The 26,911-nt window shown below is 42.4% G+C and overlaps 1 protein-coding gene across 2 annotated transcripts in view; it reads left to right on the forward strand.

The window, feature by feature from the left end:
- Positions 1-26,911, forward strand: part of LOC119704448 (glypican-5-like) — a 342,560-nt gene that overhangs the window by 62,076 nt on the left and 253,573 nt on the right. For both annotated transcript variants that reach the window (XM_038145739.1, XM_038145740.1), the window contains exon 3: positions 20,832-21,526. In XM_038145739.1, the coding sequence (XP_038001667.1) occupies positions 20,832-21,526 (695 nt within the window). The remainder of the gene's footprint in view (positions 1-20,831; positions 21,527-26,911) is intronic.

The following is a 26,911-nucleotide window of genomic DNA, read 5'->3' on the forward strand; positions in this document are numbered from 1 at the left end:
CACTACTCTATTCCTGTGTTTGCCAACAAATGTCCTCTTGCTGGAATCTTGAATATTTTGGGAAGTGTCGTTTATTACAAATGTCTAGGCCAGTTGCACAGCATGACTTTAGAAATATCTGATGTTTTTTGGTAGATTTAGCCCTTGTGCTCAGCAGAGCAGCACTAATGCAGTGTTCCCTGGGTTATTAGACACAGCACAGGGATACAGCTCGAGGCACGTGTGTGGAGCTCTGAGCTGCAATACATCAGTGCTTCTCAGCACCTCAAGCAGAGGGATGTGGGGCAAAAGTCTGCACAAATCTGTAACTCTTAAATTCAAACTTAAAAGAGGAGGAGGAAATGTCTGGAGGAATGATACTCCAGCCTCTGATTTCAGTGATCTCTGAAATGGATACTCCAAGGAAGTCGAAGCTTGGTTCTTTTTACTGGTGGGGTGGGTTTTCTGTTTTGGTTCTTTTTACTGGTGGGGTGGGTTTTCTGTTGGTGGTGGTTTGTGCTTTTTTTTTTTTTTTTTTAATACAGAAATCTGTGTTCAGCAGCTGGTCTGTCCTCAGAAAAAGGAGAGAATATTACCCACTGAGCTGACAGGAAAGGTTCAGGCTGATACTCCAGGAATGCCTCTCTGCAGAGTGGCTCCTGACAGAGGGGAGACCATGTCATGGTGGGCAGCAGCTAGAAAGACACGCAGAAGGAAAGGCTGTGTAGGACACCCTGCTTCCCCCTGCACTGGTACACCCACAGTTAAATGTCCTTGACCTTCCTGAAAACAGTTACAATTGGTCAGTAGTTAGGATTGTGAAATTACTGTGCAGTGTGTAAAATATGTAGGCTGATGGCTGGATAAAGCCAGAGTAGTAATTTGAATTGTTGAATAAGATTTTTCTCATGTAGTATTAGTAATCTAATAAATTAATGAAAAACTGCAGAATTACCTGTAGTTGATTCCTCTAAGTCACCTAGGCAAATGCAGTTTTCAATGACCTTTGTTGACATGTCCATTCCAGAATTTCTGAGTGGTTTCTCCCCGGTGTTGGAGGTGTCAGGCAGCAAATGCAGCTGTGAGCTGCTCAGGTGCTGGGGCGGTGCAGGTGCTGGTGCTGCTCCCTGCTTGCAGAAGTGTCCCTGAGCAGCAGCAATTGCAGCTTTTCCCTGGGAAAGCCATTTCAGCTTTTCTCCTGGCCCACCAAGGGCTGGCCTGGCACTGTTCCACTGTTCCAGGCTGCACAGACATTTTGTGTTTGCTGATAGGTGTGACAGTCCTTCAATAGAAGCTCCTTCCTCTCTCTGGTGCAACGTGGGAAGTCTTTATGACTCGCTGTAGAGCTTTGTCATGCTTGTGTTTAGCAGACAGCTGTATTTGTTTTTTATGTGCAACGCTGGGTTGTAGGAAAATATATTTTTTTCAGAGGTAGCTGTAAAATGGACAGGATTTCATGCCTTTATGCCTTTGTCTTCGCTGTAACTGTGCTGCCCTTCCCTCCTACATTTTACTACATTAGTGGGACTGAAATAGGCAGTAGATCTTGTAAGATTTTTAGAAAGAGACAGTAGTCTTGTCTTTGTTCAGTAAAATTGCAGATCTATTAAATATTGTTCATTGATGGTAAAAAATGTTGATATAATGAAAATTTACTATTTGCTTGTGTCTTGAGGATGTTATTTCAATCTTTTGGCATTATATAAAAGTTATTTTATGTGCTGATCAATGTATTCCAAAGTGCTTTCTAAAGCAAATGCTCACTTAAAAGACAGCATGGTAAATTAAATTTCTGTTTATTTACAAGTTTCATATAAAAGTTTTAATTCCCCAATAAGTGCATTTCAGCCTATTTGCAGCCTATTTACAGCTCAGTTGGGTAAGCACTATGAACTTACTGCTTTTTATTGTATGTGTAACTTCTGTGTTGTTCAGTAGCTGAACACAAAGGAATGTGAAATGACAAAATTCTGTTAGGAAAAGACTTGTGGAGGTCATCTGGCTGTAGGAAGAATCGTCTGGAGAGAGGGATATTAGCAGAGTTGAGAAAACTGTTCCAAAGTTTGCAACAGAGATGAAAGAAGTCTGTGGTGTAAGGAAATAAGGAATCAGAGTGGGAAAGAGCCTGATGGATGGTCTGCAAAAGTGGAGGGGATTGATTCACAGAGGCTGAAGGAGGCAAATCCATGGAGGATACTGAAGATGTGAGAGGGATGATATATTGCAATTTGGTTTTGTTATTAATCTGTGGATGAAGTGATTGATTGAGGGAGATCCCTGAAACCAGCCATGCAGTGGTGGGGGACAAATTTCAATACTCTTTGTTGGAGGAAGACTTTCCTCTCAGAGCTGCCCTGCTGAAAGGAATGGGATGGTTTCTGTGGCAAGGAAATCCGTCTCTAATTAATTTTTTTAACTTTGTGCTGTCAGGTTAGTTGAAATGGAAAGCAAGTCCCAGATGCCTGAGAACTCTGGGCTGAGATGCCTGCCAGCGTCTCAGGAAATTAACTTTTTTCAAGTTGTGTTTGTCACTTACATGCAAACTTCTAAGATCTTGATGGCAATCCTTGCCCAGAAGTTTTAATAAGCAGTATTTCCAGAGATGCTGTGCTTTTCAGAGCCTAGGGCTCTTGGAGAGTTTTGCTATCTGAACTTTTGCACAAATACATGTAGCTAAAACAACCCACTGCTTATCCACGTGATATGGACGGATTCTGGAGATGCCACTGCTGTATTTGATTGAGATACCAATATTACCTGCTACCTTTATTACCTTTATTATATCTGCTTCAGTCAGCTGAAGAGTAGGTCTGGTTTATGAAGACTTGACTTTAAACCTGCAGGAAATCTCATATGCACAGTAGAGTTTTACACATGAAGTCCAACATAGATTATACAGAGACAGGAAAACATAATGACTGACATTCTTGGGTCCCCTCTTGATTACTAGAACAATGTGAACATTGTTTAAATATATGGCTGTGATTAAGTATAGAAATTAAAATCCTAGTTTAGGCATAGTAGCTACTTAAGCACCCCACAGCCTGTCACTGCAAATAGGAACAGCACCCTTTGAGAAAAGGAGCAGAAAGGCAAATGAATCCATATGCTTAAACACAGAGTTCAGGAGGTTATTTGAGCAAAAGAAATGGCTGTCAGAAACTGGAAATCCAACACTAGTGAATCCTAAAGACAGGGGCACAGACCAAAGTGGGCACTGTGAGAAGGAAACTGAAGAGCCTGAAAGGGAATTTGAAGAGCAAGGAGTCAAAGACATAAAAACAAACAACAAGAAATTCTTGTGGTATGTTAAAGACAGGAAGGACTGTGAGAGATTGGGCAGGTCCCCTGGGCACATTGCCCTATACCCTGGAGCTGTCAACTGCAGGGCTTCATCAGCTTTGTGTGAGGCAGCTGAGGCAGCCTTCAGAGCTGGGACTGCATCCCTCTCTGCTTTGTGTCCCAAAAGTCCATGCCATCCCATCCCAGCTAACCACCAGATCCAGAAATAATTTCTGAGTACTCCCTGGATATTTCTGTGATATTTAAGCAGCTTTCAGTGAAATCAAATGTCAGATTTTGAGGGGCAGTGGGTGTACATTTTTGCATCCCTCAAGGGTCTGCTGTAATACCAGGCATAAGAAGATGTAGATGGATGTTTATCTTGGCCAGTGGGACAGACTGCTTGGCTTTTGTTCTCTGTCTGTGTGGTCAGGATTGGGAAACAAATGCTCAGGTATTGTAGAGAAATTTATAATGTTCCTGAGCCTGCTTGAAGAACCAGCATTGCCTAAAGTATACTAAACAACTTCAAATTTCATAAGGCTTGTAAATACTGATTTGTTCTGTCCTGTTCAGAGTCAGCTCCAGGGCTCCTGTGAATTTCTCCTTTGCTGAGTGCTCTGCTCCTTTTATTATGTTGAAACTCCCCAGGTGAAAAATCTCCAGCTCCTTGTCTCTGAAGAAAACCAGTCCTCAAGGTCATATCCTCTAAATCTGGAAACCCCTTCACCTGATGCCACTTTTACTGTAATGGTTTGTGTCTCTTGCTCAGTGTGTGTTTGCTAAATTACTGTTTGGTGTGCTGTCTCTAGCTGTGCCTCACTAAATTACAGTGCAGGCTTTTGAGCGTCAGTGAGTTCTCATTTAAGGGGTGCTTTGGCAATCTCTTGAACTGGGCAGCTCTTGTTTCTTACAGAGCTTCCCTCCATCAGGATGGGGTAAAAAATGTGTTTGGGCATAGTATTTCCACAAGATGGGAGAATTTTTGGTCAAAAAATCGGTTCAGAGCTGTGCCAGGTGAAGTCTAGTCTGGGCATTTTACATTTCTTTAGCAAAGAGGGTGGCCAGAGCCTGGAATGAGTTTCTGGAGGGTGCTCAGGGCCCCAAGCCTGTCAGTGATTAAAGAGGTGTTTGGACAGTGCCCTTATCAAGATGATATAACCTGATCAGCCCTAAATTGGTCAGGCAGCTGGACTAGATGTAAGTCCCTTCTCACTGAAATATTTTATTCTATTACAGAGAGCTGGTTCCTAACATTTCCCAGAATAAATTAATCAAGTCAACATCTTTTTTCATAATCTTGTGAAGAGTATCATTATACAAGATTGATCTGAAAGACAAAAGAAAACTCTTCCACGAGCTGACCTTTGTGGAACAAGAAGGCAGGAGATTTGTCAGAGGAACAGAAATGGCCTTACAGAATTCAAATGGTTCTGCAAAGTTTAAGGCCCCTTTTTACAAATCCACTTTCTTGGCAGCAAAGAAGTGAACACTGAAGTTCTGTGGGGATTTTGTGGATCAAGAACAGCACTGCACAACCAAGATAAACCTTGCCTATGTAAAAATGCTTTTTTGAATAGGGTCTGAAATGCAGAAATGTGCTTTTCTTCAGGGCCCAGAATTTCTTAGGAGTTATCTGTTGCCCTCTTGTTTTCAGCCTGCCAGTAATTTCCTTTTTGGTTGGGTGGTTGTTCCTCTCTTGGTTTCTTTCAGTGCTTCTGAAGGGCTTGATCCCATTTCCAGGGTTACACCGATAAAGTTTCATGCCAAAGGGTCTCTTTTAAAATAAGCAATCAGTTCTAGGGCTTCAGAGAGTAGAATTCAAACAGTGGGAGGTGTCTATTAAATTTTAAAAGACAGAAGAAAAAGTGGAGAATTTACTTGTTCGTGAAAGTAGCTGAATCTTGACGTTTCTCCTGAAACAAAACCAACAAAATTGCTGTCAGAATATTTCACACTTACTGTCCCACCACCACCAGCTTTTTAAAACTTCATGTTTATTTTTTAAATCTGACGAGGTTAGAAATGTGATACCTAAATGAGCAAGGTACAAAAAATTATTTATTTTTATAGATTCCATGTGACCTTGAAATGAAGATAAGCATTTTAAGAAGATAAATCCTTCTTAAACTTCGCCGTCTAGTTAAGCATCTGTTTGCTCCCTGTATTAAGTATTCTTAATACAGTGTAAATTGTGCAAATTTAGGACAGCACTCAGTGATTAAAATCAACTGAGTTTCTAGGATAGAAGAGCAAGAGTGACCATACTGTGAAACTCTCTGTCTAGAATTAACTTTTTTTGTCTTAATGAGTGAATAAAAGTAATGGATTGGCTTTGCTGTGTTAAAACCCATGGTGTTGGAAAGGCAGGACTGTAATGAGAATTAAGAGACTCCTTAAGAATTAAGAGAGGCTGGGGCTTGTCAAAGCTTATGGCACCATTTATACAGATCACAGTTTTGGTGCTTTAGTTCTGAAAACTTGTTTGCTTAACTTCCTCTGAAACTCCTGGAAAGGGAAGCTCTGAATTGGAATTCAGGAGAGCATTCAATTTTATTGCTGCAGTCAATCTCAGTGTACTCATTCGTGCTGGAATTCTGCTGGAGCAGAATGCCTAATTTGCTTTCATTACCAGATTGATTTATCTGCAACCTTTATTTTTCATTAAGTTGTTGAGTCAAAGATTGCAAAACTTTAAACAGAACTATAAAAGCTGCAGGTATTTGAGAGGTTTTTACAATTGCATATTAAAACTTCAGCGTGACAGATGTGATGGATGCTTTGGCCCTCAATTTCAAGTATAATATTTCTGCACTTGAGTTCCCATCACTAATGACCCATGTTTAACCAAAAACCCTCAGTAATTCACAAAATAACCCTAAGCAACAGAGGAAGCAGTGCAATGATTACTTTGATAACACAATGTGAGAAAGTAGGAGAAGGAAACGAATGCATTCCCACAAAAATCTGCCCTTGAACTCTTCTGGGATGCCAATCCTGAGAGAACTGGCACATATAGTGGCTGAGCCACTATCCATCATATTAGAGACATCTTGGCAGTCTGGTCAAGTTCCCACTGACTGGAAGAGGAGAAACCCTTTTTTAGAGAAAAAACAAGGAAGACCTGGGGAGCTGCAGGCCAGTCATCCCACCTCAGCGTCAGGGCATGAATAAGCAAGCATGAGGTTGCAACATGCAACTTGTTGAATATAAGCAAATTTTGTGATGTTGTGAACCCTGCTCATCTGAAAAGGTCTCTGGGTATGTGTGGCAGTGTTGAAATGCAGCGTCACAGTGGTTTTATTTTGATCAAGGACTGTGCAGTTTCCTGCACATAAATTTCATGTCTTTGGTGTGATGGGGACTTGCCCTGTAAAATGTCTGTAGCCAGTGTGATTGGAAAAAACTTATCTTTGTGTATTTTCTAAGGAAGGAATTTCGGGAGAAAAATAGGTGTTCTGATTGATTAGTGCTAAGAGGTCTCATGTGCCTTCCCTCAGGAATAGCTGGAGCTAGTTCTCCACACACATCTGGTCAGCTATCAAATCACCAGCATATGTACTTCTGCCAGCTCTGACCCATGTGTTGAACACATGCCAGTCACTTTTCTTGAAGGAATTTGGTGGATAAATTGAGGGGAAACTATTCACCATAAAGAAATATGTGTTCTGTTTATATAGGATTATTTTAGCTATTGATCCACCTTTAATTTTTTCCATCGAGTTGAGGTTTTGTAAGCGTGTGTAATTTTAAAAAGCAACACCCTGAATATTTTCTTAAATTGACAGTGATTTGGATTCAGTCTCCATTGAAATCAGTCATGGAAGTCTTGTCCACTGTTTTTTTTCAATAGTCTAGTGAAATTCTTTGTTCAGAATGGAACGAAAGTCCATGAACAAGGTCAGATTCTCCAAGCGAACATGTCCTTTCAATTACCTTACAGTGTTATGGTATCAACTACGTCTTCAGAGCAATCTACAAGAGGACACAGCCGAAAATAGATGCTGCAGGAGTGGTTTCTGTTTTTCAAGCGTTGCATGCCTGTGTCTTTTCTCCAAGGGCAATACCTCTGCCTTTAGTCTTAGATGAGTTCAGTGTTTTTTGGGGTGCTGCTGAGGAGCCCAGTGGCCCTCACCCAGCTGGTCTGTGCACCAAGCCAAAGGGTGTTTCCAGCTCAGATTAGAGTGGGGATACTTTTTGCTGGTCTCTCGCTGGTTTTTGTGGATAGGAGTTGTCCAAGGGCCTGAAAAATGCAAAAGCCGCTTAATTAAAATGTTTTTAGAAGATGACTTGTACAAAAGAGCCTCTGCACGAATCTTAGCCGTGGTCCTTTCATGTTTTCCTTCGTCTGCTTTGCCAAGGCTCCCCTACAAGCTGGAGAAGAAGGCTGGGTGAAGTGAAAATGAAGTCAGTGTTGGTCAATCCAGAATGAGAGGGAACAGCAGCAAGGTTCTGTGGGTCCTGCTTTTGGACACATGGGAAGCACACCGTGGCTGTGCAGGACTGAGGGAGCTGGGGGTGCTCAGCCTGGAGAAAAGGAGACTCAGAGGTGACCTCATCACTCTCTACAGCTCCCTGAACGGTGATTTTAGTCAGGTGGGAGTTGGTCTCTTTTTCCAGGCAATAACTGACAGAACTTTAGGGAAATTTGGGTTGGCTGTTAGGAAAAAGTTTTTTGCCAGTTCTTGGCTTCTTTGTCTGCCTCTGTCAAGGTGGGGATTGAAGGCACTTGAGACGATAGCTTGTGTTTAGGCTTAGATGTTTATTTTTTCCCATCTTTGTTACAGTCTTTCACTAACAAGGCACAAAATGGCTATCTGTCGATCTTTACAAGGTCTTTTAAGGCTAAACCATCCAGCTACGAAACGACACCTACATTTTCTTCACTTTTAACCCAGAAACCAATCACTCGAAGTCCGCAAGGCGGACTTTTCTGTCCAATTACAAAATACCACCCAAACCCATGAAGAAGAAGATGAAGAAGAACAACCAGCTACCTCTCTAAAACCTCCATCTTGCCCCACATATCGCTTTATTCTAAAACCTTAAACTCTTAAGTTTTCCACCCTGTGATATTACACACTTGGAATCAAACTACACGCCCATAATCCCAGTGTTATCAATCAATTTTGGAAGCCTTCTCCATGGCCTCAGGTCAAATATAGTATTGTCTTGTGGGCCTGTGCCCTCCAGCACAGAAAGTTTAAAATTCTCGGCATCCAGGATTCCAACGGTGTTTTACAGAAAGAGTGATAAAGTTCTGGAATGGCTGCCCGGGGAGGTGGTGGAGTCACCATCCCTGGATGTGTTTAACAAAGCCTGGATGTGGCACTGGGTGCCAGGGTTTAGTTGAGGCGTTAGGGCTGGGTTGGACTCGATGATATTGAAGGTCTCTTCCAGCCTGGTGGCTCTGTGAGAGCCCTGCTGCTGTTCCTGGGCAGCTGAAGGATGTGCCCACACACGCTCAGCGTGGGCACAGGGACGCAGTGCTCGGGCCAGCTGGCATGGCTGGGCTGGAGCGGCTGCACTGCTGCTCCCACGGGGCTGCCTCACTGCTCTCCACATAGACGGCTTTAAAGTTGTAGATAAATACAGATTTAATATAGATATTTAAAACTTTTTTAGTCTTATTTATGAGCTTACTCTTTAACGGAACTTGGACATTATTTCTTGTATTTCTATGTTATTACCTAAACAAAACCATGAAAAATAAGCCATGTCCCCCCATATTTCATCTTTGTTAAACTAATCCTGTCTCTTGTAGCTATTTTTTGCTTAGATTTTTAGAAATAGATCTTAATGGACCACCTAACTAATTCAGCTGGAAATCATGAAATAGTTCATGACCTTATGAAACAAACATATTAGTTTTCCTACTGCCAGTTGAACTCCTTAATCAGAGGGTCGAGAAAATTCTCTCTAGAGACCCCTGTCTTGTTGCTTTTCTTTTAATGAAAAGATTCCCAGAAGAATGAAAAGTCTTCAGCATCTTCCTGCTTTCTCCTGATTAACTCATGAGATGAATTTTTGGTTCTTTCTTCTTAACTACTGCAAGTGTTATACTGTTTTGTACTGTCCTTTCTTGACAGTATTTAATACATCAGATGTATACAAATAAATACCTCAATTTTTGGTATGCTAAAGTTATGGCAACTCTGAGGTGCGTTTCTGCAGGAAACATGGACCTGCAGTGCAGCAGTGTTCCAGGGACACGTTTTAGTGTCCTGGGTGCCTTGGTCACCTCTGGATTCTAAAGATATGTTTTGTATTTTATACTTCTCCACAGGTAAGTCCCAGTGCTCGGTGCCTCAGGGATCACTGGTGCCACTGTGCAAGTCAAGCACCTGACACCTTTTGAGACTACTTAAAAACAGAGGCCAGACAGAATTAAGGGAATAAAAAGCATTTATATTTAATGAAGGGTCTTCAGGTACATTTTGGGCAGATGTAGCCTCCCAGGGGCTACACCCAAAAATGAACCATGGGTCACAGGTTTTCACACTTTTATAAGTTTGGTCCAATTGCATACTGGGGGTTCATCTTCCAATTACAGCTTCAGGTAGTGAAGTCATGTACCCCAGGTTTGCTCCCCACAACTCACTTCTGTTTACATTTCTCAGGGCCTGAGGCAGTGAGGTGTCCTTGATTGCCAGGCCTGGAGAGGAATTGTTGTGCCTGAACCAAAATGGGAAAGCAGCAGCTCACACTCCATATAGAGTTTGTGGAGTTTAAAGTTATGCACTTTAGAGCATATTATTATTTCTTTAGAAATGCAGGATTACAAATGTATGAAAATAGACAAGCTAAAATGCTAAGGCATCCCAACAGAGAGCAGTCTGTCTGCCGTGCTTTGGCAGGCCTGGCTGGCCCCTGGCCAAGCCCCATTGTGTCCCTGTGCAGTGTCTGAGCTCCCAGAGACCACCAGCGTTAAATGCCCTCTCTTTCTCCAGCCATGGCATCTGCTCTCCCTGGTATTAGTACCTGGCACGGGGCACAGTTGGCACAGCTTTTACTTTCTCTATGGTTTTCAGTTGCAGGAAGGCTGCAGAAGCAATTTTTGGCCTTTTTTTGCCCAGTATTTATTTGAATAGTCTCTCTCCTCAGGCAATGTAAACCAGCAATATCAACCAACAGTATCTCTACACAGCCACATTTTACTTGTACATGAGCTGTGTCCACAGTTGCATTTTGGATTTTCTGGCCACAGTGCTCTTGCTTGCTCCTGGATATTTGTGTGTGTATGTCTTACACATGTTGTCATTTAAATGTTGTCCTCGCCCTTTCCTAGGCACAGGTTCCAGTTAAGAGGATTTTTTGCTCCATAAAGGCCAGAGCATTTGGAGGGCCACGATAAATGATGTGCTGCCTCAGGCACTCCAGCCATCCCATACAGCAGGCACGAATCTGCAGAGATTCTCCCACAAGTCTGGTTTAGTTCTGGAAACTACACTGTTGACACTAAATAGTTTATTCCAAAGGTCCTTCTGATAAGAGTAGTTTGGGAAGTCCAAGGAGAAGTTGATTCCCTTTTGTTCTATCCAGCAGTCTGTGGGAAGAGATGACCTGAAAGTCGTAATCCTAGAGATTGCAGTATGGGCATTATTTGCAGTTACCAACTTCCCCTGTGCTGTCATGTGTAGTGCAGCAATTCTCAGCTCTGAAAAACTGCTAAACAGTGAAAAAATACAGGCTCTGGAACCCCAGGAAGAACGAGGTAAGGGTTTTGCACCATCTCCCAGCGGCAGTGGCATTTTTGGGTGCCAGAGTGTGACACGTTGTCATCCCCAGGAGCAGTGTCACCCCTCAGACATGTCACCCAGAATCAGACATGCCCTGGTGGTACCTGGAGCTCCACACTTCACTGGGTGCTTGGCTACCAACCCTGTCAGCTTTGAGAAATGTGCAGTTATAGCTGAATAAACCACTGTGTATTGAAAATAGGAACAAAAGGTGTGCTGGTCTTTGGTGCTGGAGGTTCTGCTAATTCAAAGGAACCACAAGTGTCTACTCCAAAGAGTCCAAACTGAGGGCAGACTGTTTTTTAGAGCCAGTATTCATCCTGTCTAAGGCCATGCAAGTCTTGGATTGTTAGGCCAACATACTTCTTAGGGCTATGTTTTTATAACCATGCTAAAATTTGTAAAAAAATCCAACCCCACCCCACAGCAAGTCACTTAGTTGGAAAGCCACCAGGGATTTACCTCATCCCCTGAAGAGATGAGCCATGGTTCATTGCTAAGATAATACTGTTTAAGCTGTTTCTTTTTACCAGAAAAGAATTATTTTATACGGTAAAATGTTGTCTTCTCAGCTGATGGTGCATCTTTGCAACAGTACACAGGAGTTTAGCCTGGAAAAGTAAAACTGGATGCATTTTTGTGTGGCAGAAACTTTGTTCGTTAGACTAATTAGATCAGTCCTAATTTAAGCAATGTAGACTGTTCCTGTGGGTCTGCCTTGAAAGAAACGGCGATGGTTCCAGAGTTGTCATTCAGAGCTGCTTTGCAAGTGCTTTGTGCTGGAATCCACCCTGGGAATTCTGTGCTACTTGTTGTAGCTGTGACTTACTGTCATCACTGTCCCTGTAAGTGACTGATCAAATAAATCAGATAACTCTGCCTGTTGAACCTCCAAATAAATTCAGATGGTTACAGTTGTGTGACCCGCTGGCCACCTACAGATACACAGCTGCTGGTGACTTTCCCCTCACAGATTGTGAGAAGTGTTTTTTATAAATCACTTGTCCTTGGAAAGCCAGTGAAGGGCACAGATGATGTTGTTGAAGCACAGCCATGGTTCTTTCTTCAGTTATCTTGGTGCAAATCCTGTTAAAACTGTGAATTGATATTATTAAGTAGCAGCTGACAGGTTTGAACTTGGCAGATAAGAATTTTATGAATCATCCTTAGGAGTTCTGTTTTGATGAGAGGGAAATAAGAGCGATAGCCACGGCTTTGTGCCACATCCAGCCATTCTCCTCAGGGCTTTTCCAGCTCTTCTGGATCATCTCACCATGCTGCTGCTAGGTGTCCATCAGCCTGCTACTGCACAAACACTCCTTGCTTTATTTATCTGTCAGCAGAAGCCCAGCGGTGTCATAAAAGGTTAATTCCACATCTGGTCTCCAGCTTTCTGCCAGCCAACTGACTCGGTTTTACTTGAAACTGCTCACTTGGAAAAAAAAGTCATTTTACCCTATAATTACAGTGTATAAAATAATGTACAACTCTACTGAAATCGAGTATACAGAAATAATAAACAATTAAATTTAATTACCAGCTCATTCATTGTGTTCACAAAAAAAGTTTGAAGGTGAAATATGAAGAGTCAAAGTCAAGCCACCAAACTGATTCTGTGAAGTGTAACAATTATTTTCTAGAAACTGCTCCACATAGTGTTTTCTTTAAAAAGGGCAGTTTTGCTTTGGGGCAGCGGAGTGTAAAGCTGTCTCTAGACTGTTTTTGGCCAATAGTTTTGCAGGTGGTTGTAACTTGTTAAGCATTGCTGGTTTGGAAATTATGAAGAAATCATGAAGCCAAGGCCATTAAGTCTGAAGAATATGTGCACTCTGGTTTCCTCTTCCAGCAGTTTCGATATATTTCCCCAGCACAGTCTACAGGAACCATTCTTTGTGCTTCCAAGGCAAACTGACCAGAGCAGAACAAATGATTGTGTTTATTGCTGGCCCATTCTGTTGTTATTAAGGCATCTCCTGGGCTTGTGCATCCACTGCCTGTTTCCCTTTCCCTCACCAGCCTCTGAAGCAGTCAGCCTGTTTTAAACCTGGTGTTATTTCTATTTTCAATAGAATCAAATACCAAAATAACCTAGTGTACATTGGTGTCACTAAAATGAGCTGCATATTCACCCCCCTTCTCCCTGTGTAAGAATGTATAATAAACTGCTTAAATTTACAAAAAAGTAGAAGAAGAAATAGTAAGAGAAGGAAGTTTCCTGTAGGACTGTGTTATGGAGCAAAGGGTGTGGGTTTGCTGGCTGGGGCAGCAGTCTGAGGGGTGTGGTTATTTTCTCTATAATTGCAAAACTGTGCCAAGGCTGCCAAAATAGACTTGTGCATATAAAAGAAGCAAGACTAATCTTCATCCCAAAACAGAAATTTTCAGATGGTCCTTCAACAGTGTGTTTCCTGTTGCTGCTCTTAGAAGTCAGTCTTCCAGCAAAACATTTGGAAATGGCTTTTCCCAAATGCCATGGCTTTGTCCACATTCCCAGATTCCAGTAGGTGGGCAGCTGCTCTGACACTCATATTGCATGAGGCTTTCCTGTGGCAAACCTCTGTCCCAGCTCCCAGCACTGGAGGAAAGGCCAGGAAGGAAAGTGTTCTTATGCTCCCAAAGTCTCACTTCTAAAACTTCTTAAAGCCTTTACAACTTTTCATAGTTTTTTTAAAAGTTATAAACAGTATTGAATTACACTTGGAATCAAGCAGTAGCTTAAAGGAGGTAATAGTAGCCTGTAAATAATTCTGCTCATTGATTCCTGGTTAATGAGCAGTGTCCATAGCTGTTGGGTGGGAACAGAGAAGGAGGCATTGACTTATTTCCAGCTTGGGCAGAAGTTTCTATCAACAGGTACACAGCAGAGTATTTATCTGATGTTGTCAATGTGGACAAGGGGAGACTGTTAAATAAAGACCTCACCCTTATGCGCAGTAATGGAAAGCTGCTTTTTCTCCATCTGGTCTATATTGTGAAGGACTGATGAACTCTAAAGACTGTCAAGGTGAGTAAATTCAAACTTCCTTTTTCCCCCTCCAGCCAAAACTGACTTCACTTGCTTACTTCTGAAACTGCTTTGGCCCTGCCTTGTTAAAAGCAGCTGCAGGAGGTGAGTAGGCAGCGAGAGATGCTTCTGCTCAGCCCAGATTCTCAGCACTTCCAGGGTTTTCTCTGGCCCAGAATGGTTTTGGAGCAAGGTTGCTGTGTTTCATGCATGTGCTGGTGATGTGTCAGCCAGGATGTGGTAGACATCATTCTCTCATTAGACATGTTTTTTAACATGTGTTTATTAACATGTGTTTACTAACATGTTATTTCTGATCAGCTTCATCAAGAGCAACTGTATTTATGTATAGGAAGACTGCCATTCTAAAACCAGCAAGGCACATGGGAAAGTAGGGTATCAATAAAGAACTTTGGCCCTGTGTTCTGCAGGAGGATGAATAAGGAAGATTAGTAGGAAACTTCGAAGGCTTGGAAATTTTGCTCCTAGCAAAATGTCACAGAAATGAAATTTAAGCTGAAAGGTACATGAAGTTGTTTACAAAAGCAGTTGAATGAATGAATGGATTTTGAGTTCTGACTTTGCAAACATGACACAATTTCCTTTGCACTTATATCCTTTTTTAAAGTAATCTGAAAAAAAAACCAAACCCAACCACTTGTTCATCTTGTTTAATGATGGTTTTTAAGCGCTCCTTGCTCATATTCTTTTCAACTTGTTTAGAAATCATCATACACCCAAAAAGCAGAGCGATGAATTTTATGATTTGTGTGCCATGTAGATGTATGCCTGGGTGTGATTTTTCTGCTTTGTACATTGTTCTCTCCGTAGCACGTTGCAAACAGTTTGTACTTAAATTCTACTGCTGCAAAATATTAATATGTTGTTCTTTATTTTGGCAAGCTGTAAAGATTCAGAAATCTTAATGGACGTGAAAGCATGAAAAGGAAGCCATTGTTCAACCAAGTGTAGCTTTCATTCATTCTGGAACTCTGTAATAAATGCAAGATGTTGAAAGGAAAGGAGCCAAATATTAGTGTGGTCCTGAGAGACCAAACAAATAATGGAGCTACTTAAATTTGTCATTCTTCTTTCGTCATTACAGTCAAAATCTAAAATGTACACAGATGTTATTTCTGTATAGAGTCTGTATAGATAGTTTTGGTTTTTGAGCATTGTTAAATCTTTTCGTGATGTTTATAATGTAAAAGTTTCCTTTTTTTTTTTCTTTTTTTAAGGAGTTGGTGGATTTTTTAAATGGAAGTCCAGCAGGCAGTGAGTTACTGCAGAGTGCAGGAATCACAGATTCCTTGGAGAGCTGCTGCTTTAGCAGGGTGGTCTTACCTGGTCAGTTCTGTGGGCAAGGTGCCAGCTTGGAGTGGCACGCAGAAGTCTGGTGGCAGTGGCAGTGGCTTCCCTTTCACACAGGCGTGTTGTGGTTTGCAGTGAGTGCTGGGACTCTGGGTTCAGGCATTAATACCTAAGCCTCAGCTACTCTGGGGCAGAAATAATCCTCTGTGGGCAGAGGTATCTTGTGTTTAGGTTGCCTTTGTTTCGGTGAAATTGTTTCCATGTTAATATTTCTGTGTTGGATCTCTGGAAAGAAAAGAATGTAGGTTTGGGATAAATCATAATCCAGCAAGGTGGACGTTGCTTAACCTTGCCTAATGCTCTCCATCTGAACCCCACAGCTGCTTACAGAGTAAGGATCTCAATAGTTTGTGAAGGTCTTGCAGGAGTGAGGAAAGCAAATGAACCTGCTCTAAGCATGGCTATCATATGTCACTCCAGATTTCCTTGCAAAACTCCAATCTGTGTGTGTTCCCTGAGACCACATCTGCTGCCTTCCAAGTAAGAAATCTGGGGCTCATGAGATGAGGGCAACCCTGAATGCAGGCTCTGACACCAGCTCTGTGCACTTCACTGAATCCTCTGCTCATATCTTTCCTTGAGCTTGTGTTGCTGTTTGTCTCAGAGCCTGACAAAAAATAAACACACCCAGAAAAAAATTGTGGCAGAAAGAATGGCAAATAGATGTGTGGCACTTCTGCATCTTTGGTTCTTGTCTGGAGGATAAGGGTGCAGGAGGAGAGGTGGCTGTTGCACTTGATTAGGCTAAGATAGAGGTGACAGCAGTTAAAAAAACTCAAGCAGCTATTCCTGCTGAAAGGAAGTCATGCAAGTTGATGAATAGTTTATGTGACACGAGAAACTTAATATCTACCTGGTTTTCCCCAAATAGACCCCCAGGTGGTGGGAAAATAGAGGAGATATTTGGAGAATGCTGGTACCCCAGCACTGAGCAGATTGACACATTCCTCCTGCATTTGTTTCTCCCTGTAGCACTATTCTCTAGCAGAAACACTTCCATTCTGGCAGCATTTTGTGACGTGCAGTGGATTTAAATCAGGATCAAATCCCACTGAAGAAGTCAGTGGTGTTGCAGTGCAAAAGCTGGTGTGAGATAAGTCAGGTACCTTTATGATTCTCACTGCAGGAGGAATTTCAGGTGTAGCTGCTGGCTGAGGAGAAGGGAAGTGTGCTCTGTGTCAGGGTGGGTGTGTTTCTGTCAGAAGGGGGCTCTTGCTCCAAACCAAGCTGTGCCATGCTTGGAATGAGCAAGCACTAATGCTGTACCTGCAAAGCAATGTTTGTCCATCTGTGTGTGAATCAAGGGTTTAAACAAACTGAAAGAGTTCAAAAGTTTAGCTAGATTTAGTAGGGGGGATAGAAACAGGAGTATAGCAAGAAGAGTAGAAATAATAAGGGATAGTTAATGATTAGCAGATAAAGTAGTTAAAGCTAGGGTAATATATCACCTGCCTGTCTTTACTGTGTTTAAAGAAGCAGGATGGGATGAAGATTTAATTGTGAAAAAGAAGAGGACCGTAGCCTGCACCTGGGCCCCAAAACTTGAGCTATAGCCAGGGGGTCCAAAGCCTGCCAACAAGGCAAAAGTAAAAGGTTACTTTGACCTCAGCAGACCACCATTTCAAAACCCACTGTCCCATTTCTGAATACACTGTCCCAATTCAGAGCCCACTGCCCCATTTCTGAACCCACTGCCCCATTTCAGAACCCACTGTCCCATTTCAGAACCCACTGCCCCATTTCAGAGCCCACTACCCCATTTCTGAACCCACTGTCCCATTTCAGAGCCCCGTGTCCCATTTCTGAACCCACTGTCCCATTTCAGAACCCATTGTCCCATTTCAGAGCCCCGTGTCCCATTCCAGAAGCCACTGCCCCACTTCAGAACCCACTGTCCCAATTCAATCAGGAGACTGCACAGGTGTAAAAGGAACTTTGGACTCATTTAAATACATTGTCATACAAAGCAGGGATAGCTGGGGTTAGGTAATGAATATGTATTAGGCATTTTGGGTGATTATATGGATATGTAAGACTTTTTAGATAACTAGTGAGCCGGGGCCTGTGATTTTTTTGCACATGCCTTTGGGAAATTACTCCCCTTGTGCCCGGTGCTGTCCATGAGCATACCCCTTTCTGACTTCAATTAGCTGGGGAGTTCTGTTCCACATTTCATGTGTGTGTCAGACTGAGCATAATCCAGTTGGCGTGCCTGTGAGGGCTGGGGACAGCCTGGAGCCAGCGTGTGGGCTGCTTCAGCAGCATGGCCCAGCAGGGTGCGGCTGCCCCTGGAGCAGCAAACCCAGCGTGGATCTTGTCCGAGCTGGGCTTGTCCCCACAGCCCACTGCATAACCCAGCAGGACAGATGGGAACTTCCAGAGGTTGGCTGCGTTTGATCAGCTGGGCTGGAGTGTCCGGGCTCATCAGTGCTGGAGTCAAGTGTTTGGTGAGCACGTGATGAGCGGTTTGAACAAAATTCTCCCTCTGGAAGGTGATGCTGCCTGGCTTTCATTAAGCAGTCGCCAGTGTGGGCGTTCAAAATTCAAAACTAACTGTTCTTTCACTTTTCCTGTAGTCTTAAATCAAAAATGGATTTTTCAGCAGCATGGGAACAAACCTTGCTCTCCACCTTCCTATTTGTTTTAATACAAGTGGAAGACAAAAACTTCTAAATTGGATATTTTCATCAAATGTTGGATTATTTCAGTTAAGGCTTATTTCTGTTCAGAATTGGTATATTTGCAATATATTCCATGCTGCTGGTAGGGTTGTGTTGAAGCCAAAGGCGGTGAAAGATGATCAAATAATTCTCCCAGTGTATCTTTAGGCTTAGAATTCAGCTTTTTGTGAGTTCATAACTGCCTGAAGTTTGACAGCATAGATGAGAAGCTGGTCTTGCAGACAGTCGTAAACCTTCCTTGGAGTTTAGAAACTTTGTACAAAGTACCACACAAAGAGCACTAAAAAGCAGATAATTTATCACCTCAGCAGCTCCTGCCCTATATAGCCACAACTCAAACTGTCATTGTTGCCACATCATTTGACTGCATGAAGCCCCTTTAAATAATTTCTGATTTAAAGGTCTAACAACAGTAATTTGATTGTCTCAAACATCTCTTAATGCCTTAAAAATGGAAAAGGACCTGCATATTTCCTTCTGAAATGTAATTGCCCTCAGGCACGAGTCACATTTTGTGTGTGACCAGTGGTTATAAGGAAGCACATGATGCCTTACGGGGGTTTGCAGCACATCTATAATCCTAAGCAGTATTTTTGTGCCATGATTTTGGTGTGAAGACTCTTCTTGGAGGAGGAATGAAGCTTTTTGCCATCACAATTTTTCCCTTACACCATGAAAAATAAATGTCATTATTACATATCATGATTCCATACTTGTCTCAGAATAATGCAGAAATTTATTTGATAGAATGTAAGAATTTCACAGTTAAAAGGTTTGAAAATAAAATGCTACATGGTTTCTAGCCTGCAACTTAGTATTCCAGGAATCTGCTGAAATCTCTTTTTTGGGATGTATGCTGCCAATGGATGTTTTGCTTTTATGTTTCACTGGGGCTTTTATTTTCTTGGGAAAATAATGACACTAGCACAGTGGTAAATGAATTTCATTTAGTTTTTAGGTAAGGAGAGCGATGCCTGCAGTTGTGCCTTTATGGATGTGGAAGAGTGTAACATTGGTGGCATTGTGGACAACAGTCCCTGCTCCCATAATGTAATGATAAGCTGAATATCTCTAAGGGACCATGCACAGGAAGGAAACTTAAACACCTGCTTTTACGTTTTGTATATTTCTATTGAGTTTTTAGTAGGATAAAAACAATGGCTTGGTTTCCTTTAGAAATAAACACACAGAGGTGATATGGCAAACAAAAACCCCTTTTAAGAGTGTGCAGTAGCACACGACAACCCACAGTTTAGGTTGTGTCAAGATTTCTGTCCTGGATCCAATTTTCAGAATTGCCGTCAGCTCTGCTTCAGTCTGAAACTTGGCAAGGTGTTTCTCTGGCAAGAATGTACTGTCATCTTTTTCAGCTGGAGTGTATCTGCTTTCTTAATTTCTAGGATTTTATAAGCCCTTCCAAAGTATTAGTTGCTGTAATCCCAGTGCGAGTGCTGAAGTGATTTTTTGCAGAGTGTGTGTGCAAAATGCTGCTGATGGCTGTCCAATGAGATGTGCTGCATTATCAGTGTGGTTAAAGCTCACTTTGTGCTGAAAGGGATTGTAATGCTTATCACAGCAGCGAGTCAGCTGCCCGGGGAGCTGTCCCAGGGATGGCACAGCGCAGGCTTTGCTGCAGAACCTTGCCAGGGTGTGCTAATCTGGAGCTGTGTATTGTGTTTGCTCTTTGTGGGGCTGATCTCTGGGTGATTTGGGGCTGTACTGCAGAGCAGGTAATCACACAGCCATGTTCCCATGAATGGAGAGGAGGATTAGACCGCAGCCCCATTATCTGGCCAGGCCTCGGGAGGTATGGAGTGACAGATCTCCTGCCTTGCTTGGAGCTGCTTGCCACCCAGAGGAGTGCAAGGATGATTTATGTCAGAGGCTTTTTGTTGGAGAGCTTCCAAAGGAAGCAGTAGAAATGGTGTGGATTACTGTCTTCTGTGTCATTAAAAATAATCTGGAAAACTGATCCCTTCCTTGCCCTGTCCGTGAATTCTAGCACCCCAGTCAGTGGTTTGAGTGTATAATACTTGCCATGTGCCATTTCAAATGTGTTAACTGTGGAACTCCTTAAATATTATTTTTTCTTAGGCCACTCAGAAATGGTGTAATTAAAGGAGATAATGTTTTCCTGATTTGTTTATTTCACTTTGGTTTTGGGTCATAGTGGGCAGGATGTCAAGTCCTCCCCAAGCACTGGCTGGTGTCTAGAAATGGCCAATATTAACGGGGAGAGAATTTATTCACACAGCATTATTCTTTTCCTTCATCTTGGAGTTGTACTTTGCAAGAAGTGCCTCTCAGCCAGCTACTCAAGCACTGTGAAACAAAATCTTCAGCTTGTGTGTGTATTCAGTTGCCTTACAATTGAGCTGAGGGATGCTTTGGAAGTGCACCCATCCGAACTGCCCAAATGCAGTGTGAGTTCTAAAAACCACCTTACACAGCCCTGGACTGCGCTCCAGCCCTGGCCTGGAATCTGGGCGAGTCCTTGGTGGATCGGGGTCTGGCTAGTGAGAACACAGTCATCTTTTTTTTTTTTTTTAAGAAAAACAATTGTGTGTTACATGTTGCCTTCATTATGCACAGGCAATACTTAAGGGTCCCTTTAATGAGATTACTGCTGAAAGCTGTATTGCCTATTATTGCATTACTATTGCAGATTTCATATAACTATTGATGTTCCTCTTCAGGACAGTGTTAGTCCTTTGACTGAGATTTCAGGTGCCTGCCATTAACTCTAGTTCTTTCTCTCCCCTGCCCCCTTTTTAGAGGCCTTTGAGTCTTTGCTTCGCTTTGCTGAAAACCGCACAAGTTCCCTGTTTGAGACAGCTTACAGACCCATGGCAAAAGAAGCAGCGGAGCCCGTTAAGGAGCTGTTTACAGACATCTCTCTCTACATTCTGGGCGCAGAGACCACGGTGGAAAGTGCAGTTCTGCGGTTCTTTGACAGTCTCTTTCCTCTGGTGTACAGCCGGCTAATAAACCCAGGAATTACAGATCTGTCAGAGGACTACACGGAGTGTCTGCGGCTTACAAGGCAAGACATAAATCCTTTTGGACACTATTCTAAAAACTTGGTTACAGAGCTGTCAAAATCTCTTTGGGCCAGCAGGATGCTGAGCCAGGCCCTGAGCCTGGGCATTGAGGTGATAAACAGCACGGAGCACGCCGCTCTGAGCAGGGAGTGCAGCAGGGCCCTGGTGAAGATGCAGTACTGCCCGCACTGCCAGGGCCTGACGCTCATCAGGCCCTGCGTGGGATATTGCCTCAATGTCATGAGGGGCTGCCTGGCCAGCGTGGCGGAGCTGGATGCTCAGTGGAGGGAGTTCATCTCCACGCTGGAATATCTGACTAATGAAATGGCTGCCTCGCACGAGCTGGAAACGGCCCTGGCGGGGATCTGGAGCTCCATCAACGAGGCCATCCTGCACGCACAGCTGAACGGACCACAGCTCTCTGCCACAGTAAGTGCTCCCCAATTATTTGTCACTCCCACTGATCAGTTTCCTCGTTCTGTGGATAAACTTTTAAACAAGTTGGTGTTGTCTTTGCAGCAGTTTTTAGTCTTTAACTAGATTTGTGTCTAATAATCCATGCAGACTTTACGGAGAATTATGGTGGGGTTCAGTAGAGTCTGCTTTGGAATGAAGGGGTTGGGAGGGTTTGTTGCTTTAGAAGGAGCCCGGTAAAGCAGAGAGCTCTGCCTTGTCCGCACAGTTTTCTAAACAAAAATTTGATGCTGAATATCAATCGAGTCTTATCCTGGCATGTAATTGTAGCATGTGAGGACATCCCACAGGATTTGGTATAAGGACCTAGAAAACTGAGCCTTTAAGTAAAGGCAAAAGAATTGACTTTCACAATTTTACAGTCCTTTTACTTCTGTGTTGACTGAGACATCAGGAAGGTAGTACAGGTCTGTAATAAGTACATCTGTCATACAGAAGTTGGGAAAAGAGTGTGAAAAAATTCAAACTGATTTGCCAGCATTTACATAAGTAAAGGATAAAAATGCACTTGAACTGGAAACAGCTTTGTGAGTGGTGTAGATTAAGGCGAAAGAACTAGGATGGTAGAACTGTCACATAAATAATAACAGCATATGACTGGCAGGTGTTCTCTCAAGGTGTTGGAGATTAGGATAGAAATTACTGAAATTACTGATGAAGCAGCTGACTACATCTGTATGAAGTGAACACAGCTGTCAGTGGAAAAAATGTAGCCGTGTGGCCTTAAGTAGGGTATAAAGACTAATCTAAAAAATGCTGGTAGATCTGCCTGTCTTTAAAGTAAAGGAATTCTTGGAGAGAGCAGAGATGGAAATGCACAAATTTAAATATGTAGTTTCTGTGTAGAACTTTGGTTACCACAATGTGTAAGAGAGAAGGTAGTCTAGAGATTCTACAGAAAGAAGCTGTGGCAGTCTGTTCTAAACAAAGGAAGGATTTTTAATAGAAGAAGAATGCTTCTATATTTGCAACCTTCCAAAATCCTTAATATTGTAGCTCCCTTCACTGTAGAACTCCTGACAGGGTCAGTATAATACATAAATTATAAAAAAAAACCCCAACCACTTGTATTCTGATAGAATTTCACTTGGTATTTTAGTTAAAACTCAGTTCATATTGCCTCAGTTTTCCTTTCCTTTTCATGAATGGCAAACTTGCTGGTTTATCTGACATTCAGAGATGATCATGGAAAACCTTTATGAAGTTTTCCCAGGTTCTTGAGTAGGATGGTGGGCACTGGAGCCTGCATGTGCTGCAGGTCTGCATTGTGCTAAAGTCTGTTGGTGGTGTCACAATGTACCCCATGGAAGAGTGTTAAACTTAGAGCATGTTGTGTACAATGTTCCTGCCCCTGCCCCTATTTTCACTCAGAAGTTGTTTTTAGATGAGTCTAAAAGAGAACCAGAAATCAAAGTACACTATATATATATATATATATATATATATATATATATATATATATATATATATATGTTTTATCTGACTATGGATGGATACCTCTAAAATCATTGTAGAGCTTCATTGCTGGTTTCATGGATGGAATGCTAAAACACAACTCTGCATTGCCTTTATCAGCCTCATCATTAACATGCACTTGCTTAGCTTACCAAGGGGTAAAATTCATGATCCAGGTGAATATTGGATAATCATGGAAGAACTCAATGAGTGTATTCCTTTTAGGTGATTTGGAAGTAGAATTCTCTCCAAAGTGTCTTTCAGGCTCCAGACTCTCTTTAAAGATTATTCATAGAATTTCATTTGAGGCCTTCTTAGTTCCCTAGCAATACCTTTAAACATTTGCCTTCTTCCATTTGGAATAAGTTTAGAAAATGCTGCTGTGTTTGAAATTCCATTAATTCTTTTTTCCCTGAAGTTGTCTTTGCTTTCTCTCACTGGCAGAACCTCCATGTGCAGAAGAAGGTGTTGTTGTGTGTTGTTCTAGGGGCTGCTCAGTAGGATGGCAAAGGATGCTTGAAAAGAAAAGCTATGCCTCAGTGTGTGTTACCTTCAATCCTTTCAGCTGCCTGCAGAGTAAGATGATATTTAGAAGACAGAGCATGTTTCACTATTTGAACAGGCATTCATCTGATACTGGTTTAAAATTTTCCTGATTAGTTACAGAGGATAACCATTATTTAGAAAATTGAGCCTAATTAAGCTTTATTTTCTCCTCTGAAGAAGCGGAAAGGAGTTCAGTGCTCCGGTTCAGGATTTCCTGCTGGAGCTGGCTTCTGGGAATCCAGGCTGTGATTCTCAATTACACTGGGGCCATTTGATTTGTACCCAGTGTTTTACTGTTGGTTTTACTTACAGGATTCTTTGTTTTCCCCAGAAAAGTTACATTCTCTTTTCCTTTCTTAAGTATTTGGAGACCTTTTTTTGCTTGTGCACTGTACTCCCCAGCTTCTGCAAAAGTGGAAATGTTCAGCTTAGGTAGTTTCCATTACAAATGCAGTAATTGGTTTCATTTGATTATAATGGAAAACTCATCCAGGAAAGCAGAGCACTCCTAGTAATCTTCATTTATCCCAAGGCAGCCTTAATTAATGCGCCTGCCCTTTTAGGAAACATTTTACATTTTTAATAGACAATATGGCTAAAAATTAGGGTTCTTTTTTACTCTTGTTGCCTGCCTGGATGATAATGAATAATAGAAAGTTAGATTATGTTTTCTTTAAAATGGGGAAGGGCTGAAATAAACCAATAAAGCACTTAGGATACTGTGCTCAAATGAGGTGCAGTCAATTGATATTAAATCTGAAACTAAAAATCCTATTTGTATGAGGCGTGCATAACTTCAGGAGAGTGGCCTCTGCTGATCTTGTCCATTACAGCCAAGAGAATTGCCTGATTTGCTGGGATAGCAAGTGTGAAAGGTCACCTTTAAGATATTGGTAATCTCTCCTCAGATTCCTGGGGATGTGCCATGCCATTTGTTCAATGATGCTGGCTTGCATCCAGCTTACTTAGCCTAATGCAGGCCAGCCCGGGTCTGCAGCACCAGCAATCAGCATCATTGCTTTCATCTGCTCAATCTAATTGTCCTTCCTCCTGCTAGGAGCCCTGGCTGCCTCGTGGTGCCAGCTACGCACACCAACTTGGCTTACCCTTCCTTAGCATTTCCCTCTTTGTTTCTTTCTTTTTCTGCCTTTGTGTTTTAAGCCGCTCTCCTTTTTCACGTGTTCAGTTACTGCATTGCTGTACAAGCTCTGTACTTACACATCGATCCTGATGTTAATTTTATTTTTTATTTAGAGTGAAAGTAAACTATGCTCAACTGAAACACAGAGAGGAGCAGGAGGAGAGGCAGTTCTGAAGTGCACGTGGTGCTGGCACTTCAGGCAGGTGTATCAGCAGGTGGTGCAACAAACTCTGCCCACACTGCTGGAGCCACATCCCACTGAGGCGTTCATGGCTCGTGCAGGGCCAGCAGGGACCTGCAGTCCTACTCCAGCAGGTCATGTCTGGGGGTGGGTGGTGGAAACAGAGTGAGGATTTCTGCTGGATCACAAATGGCTGGAATCTGACCAGTCCCACCAGCTCCAGGTCTGAGTGCTTCACTTTGGGCCTTCAGTGAGGCTTGGCCATCCTGTCCCCACAGTGTCACTGCTGCTTCTGCCAGGCACCCATCATCTGTGGGATGGGTTTCCTGCTGGACCAGTGGGCACTCAGGAGTTGCTGCCCTGCCCAGGCACAGATTTCCTTTCCTTTGATTTCCTTTCTTACGGGTTTCCCTTGCCCAGTTCATGGCTCCACAGGTTCCCCTCTCCCGTGTCTGGAACAGAATCCCTTTGCCTGCCTGCCCACATGGTGGGAAACGCTAAGGGATGTGTGCTAGCAGAATATATGGAATGTGGGAAGGCACATCTGGTACTTCTCTGTGTTCTTGCTGCAAGGAGTTCGTAAGCATAAAGTATTTATCTTGTCACTAATGTTATAATGGCTGAGAAAGCATTAAATGAGGAGAATGTAAAAAGCCACAGACCTGCTATTTTTAGGATGGATAACCATTAGGCAAGAGCAAAGTCCAGCATATTGTGTTTTGTGATTTTAGGAGTAATAAAAGCAAAAGCTAATAAAAGGCTTGATAGGGATTATAAAACAGAGATATGATCAGAGATTAAGCACTAGGAGAAAGCAGAAAGATGTGCCTCAAGGCAGTTAGTTTCTTGGAGACAAGCTTACCAATTAATGTGATAACAGTGATATAAAAAAGAGATAGAAGAATAAACTTTGGAAAGAGGAGCAGATAGAGGCAGGAAAAATGCAGAAAGGGATGTTTAAGATGCAAGATGCATGGAATTGCAGGAGTGTCAAGAAGCACAGAAATAGTGATTGTGATCAAAATTGGATCAAAATCAATGACAACCTTTCTGCGACATCAAGGAGAAAGTTGGATAATATTGAGAAAAGATCCATTAAATACCATTTGTATTTTAAAGGGTCTGGTTTCAGGTTGTAATGAAAGAGACTCTCTGATGCCTATTTTTGGCAGATCATTTGAGTGTTGTTTCTTAAAAGTTCATGCAAGAAAGGCATGAGAAGGTGAAAGCTTCTAGCAAGGTCTGTTGTCCTTGCTGGCAAAGAAAATCCTGGCAAAGGAGTTGGGCTTTCCATGCCTGTCCAGCCACTGCTGCTGTGGCCCTTTGCAGCTGGGGATGTCACTGGGACCTGGGGGGCAAATTACACAGAATTAACAGCAAATTAGAGCTTAGGGGAGTGAAAAAAGTAAAAACCAACCAAACAGAAAATACATCTAGATAGATGGTTGTTCTTGGTGGCTGGTTGATCAATCTCCTCCCATCAGTGGGTTTAAATGTTGCATTTAACCAAAACAGATGATCCCTGCTGAGAAGCAGCATATAGGACCTTTGCACTGAACAAGCCAACTGTATAGATTTCTTCTAGATTCAGTTTAAGGACAGAAGGGGGCATCTGCCAGTGGAAAAACACATTTGGGGTATCCTGGAATGCCTGTGTTACTGCAGTGGCCTTGAGCCAGAACTTACAGGGGAAGGGCCTTTAGGGAAAACAAATATAAAATTTTACTATAAATTTTCTGGTAAAAATTCAGCAGTGTCTGGAAGGCTTACAGAAAATAACTGAGGTGTCTTAAATTATGAGGAATGCAGAAATAAAAAAGGCCCAAGATCTGTTAAATGGTCACCTTTAGGGAAAGAAAAGCTTAGAGAAAAGAGTGCCAAATTTGCAGCAGCAGCGGGAGGTTGATGCACAGTAACCTTACAAATTTGAAAAGGAAGTGGCAGTACTATGAACAAAATAACTTTGTGCTGAGTGAGTTCACAGCAACAAAGAGTTTCTGCCAGCCAGTAATGAACT

Source organism: Motacilla alba, chromosome 9 (assembly GCF_015832195.1).
Source record: "Motacilla alba alba isolate MOTALB_02 chromosome 9, Motacilla_alba_V1.0_pri, whole genome shotgun sequence".
NCBI classification, from domain to species: Eukaryota; Metazoa; Chordata; class Aves; order Passeriformes; family Motacillidae; genus Motacilla; species Motacilla alba.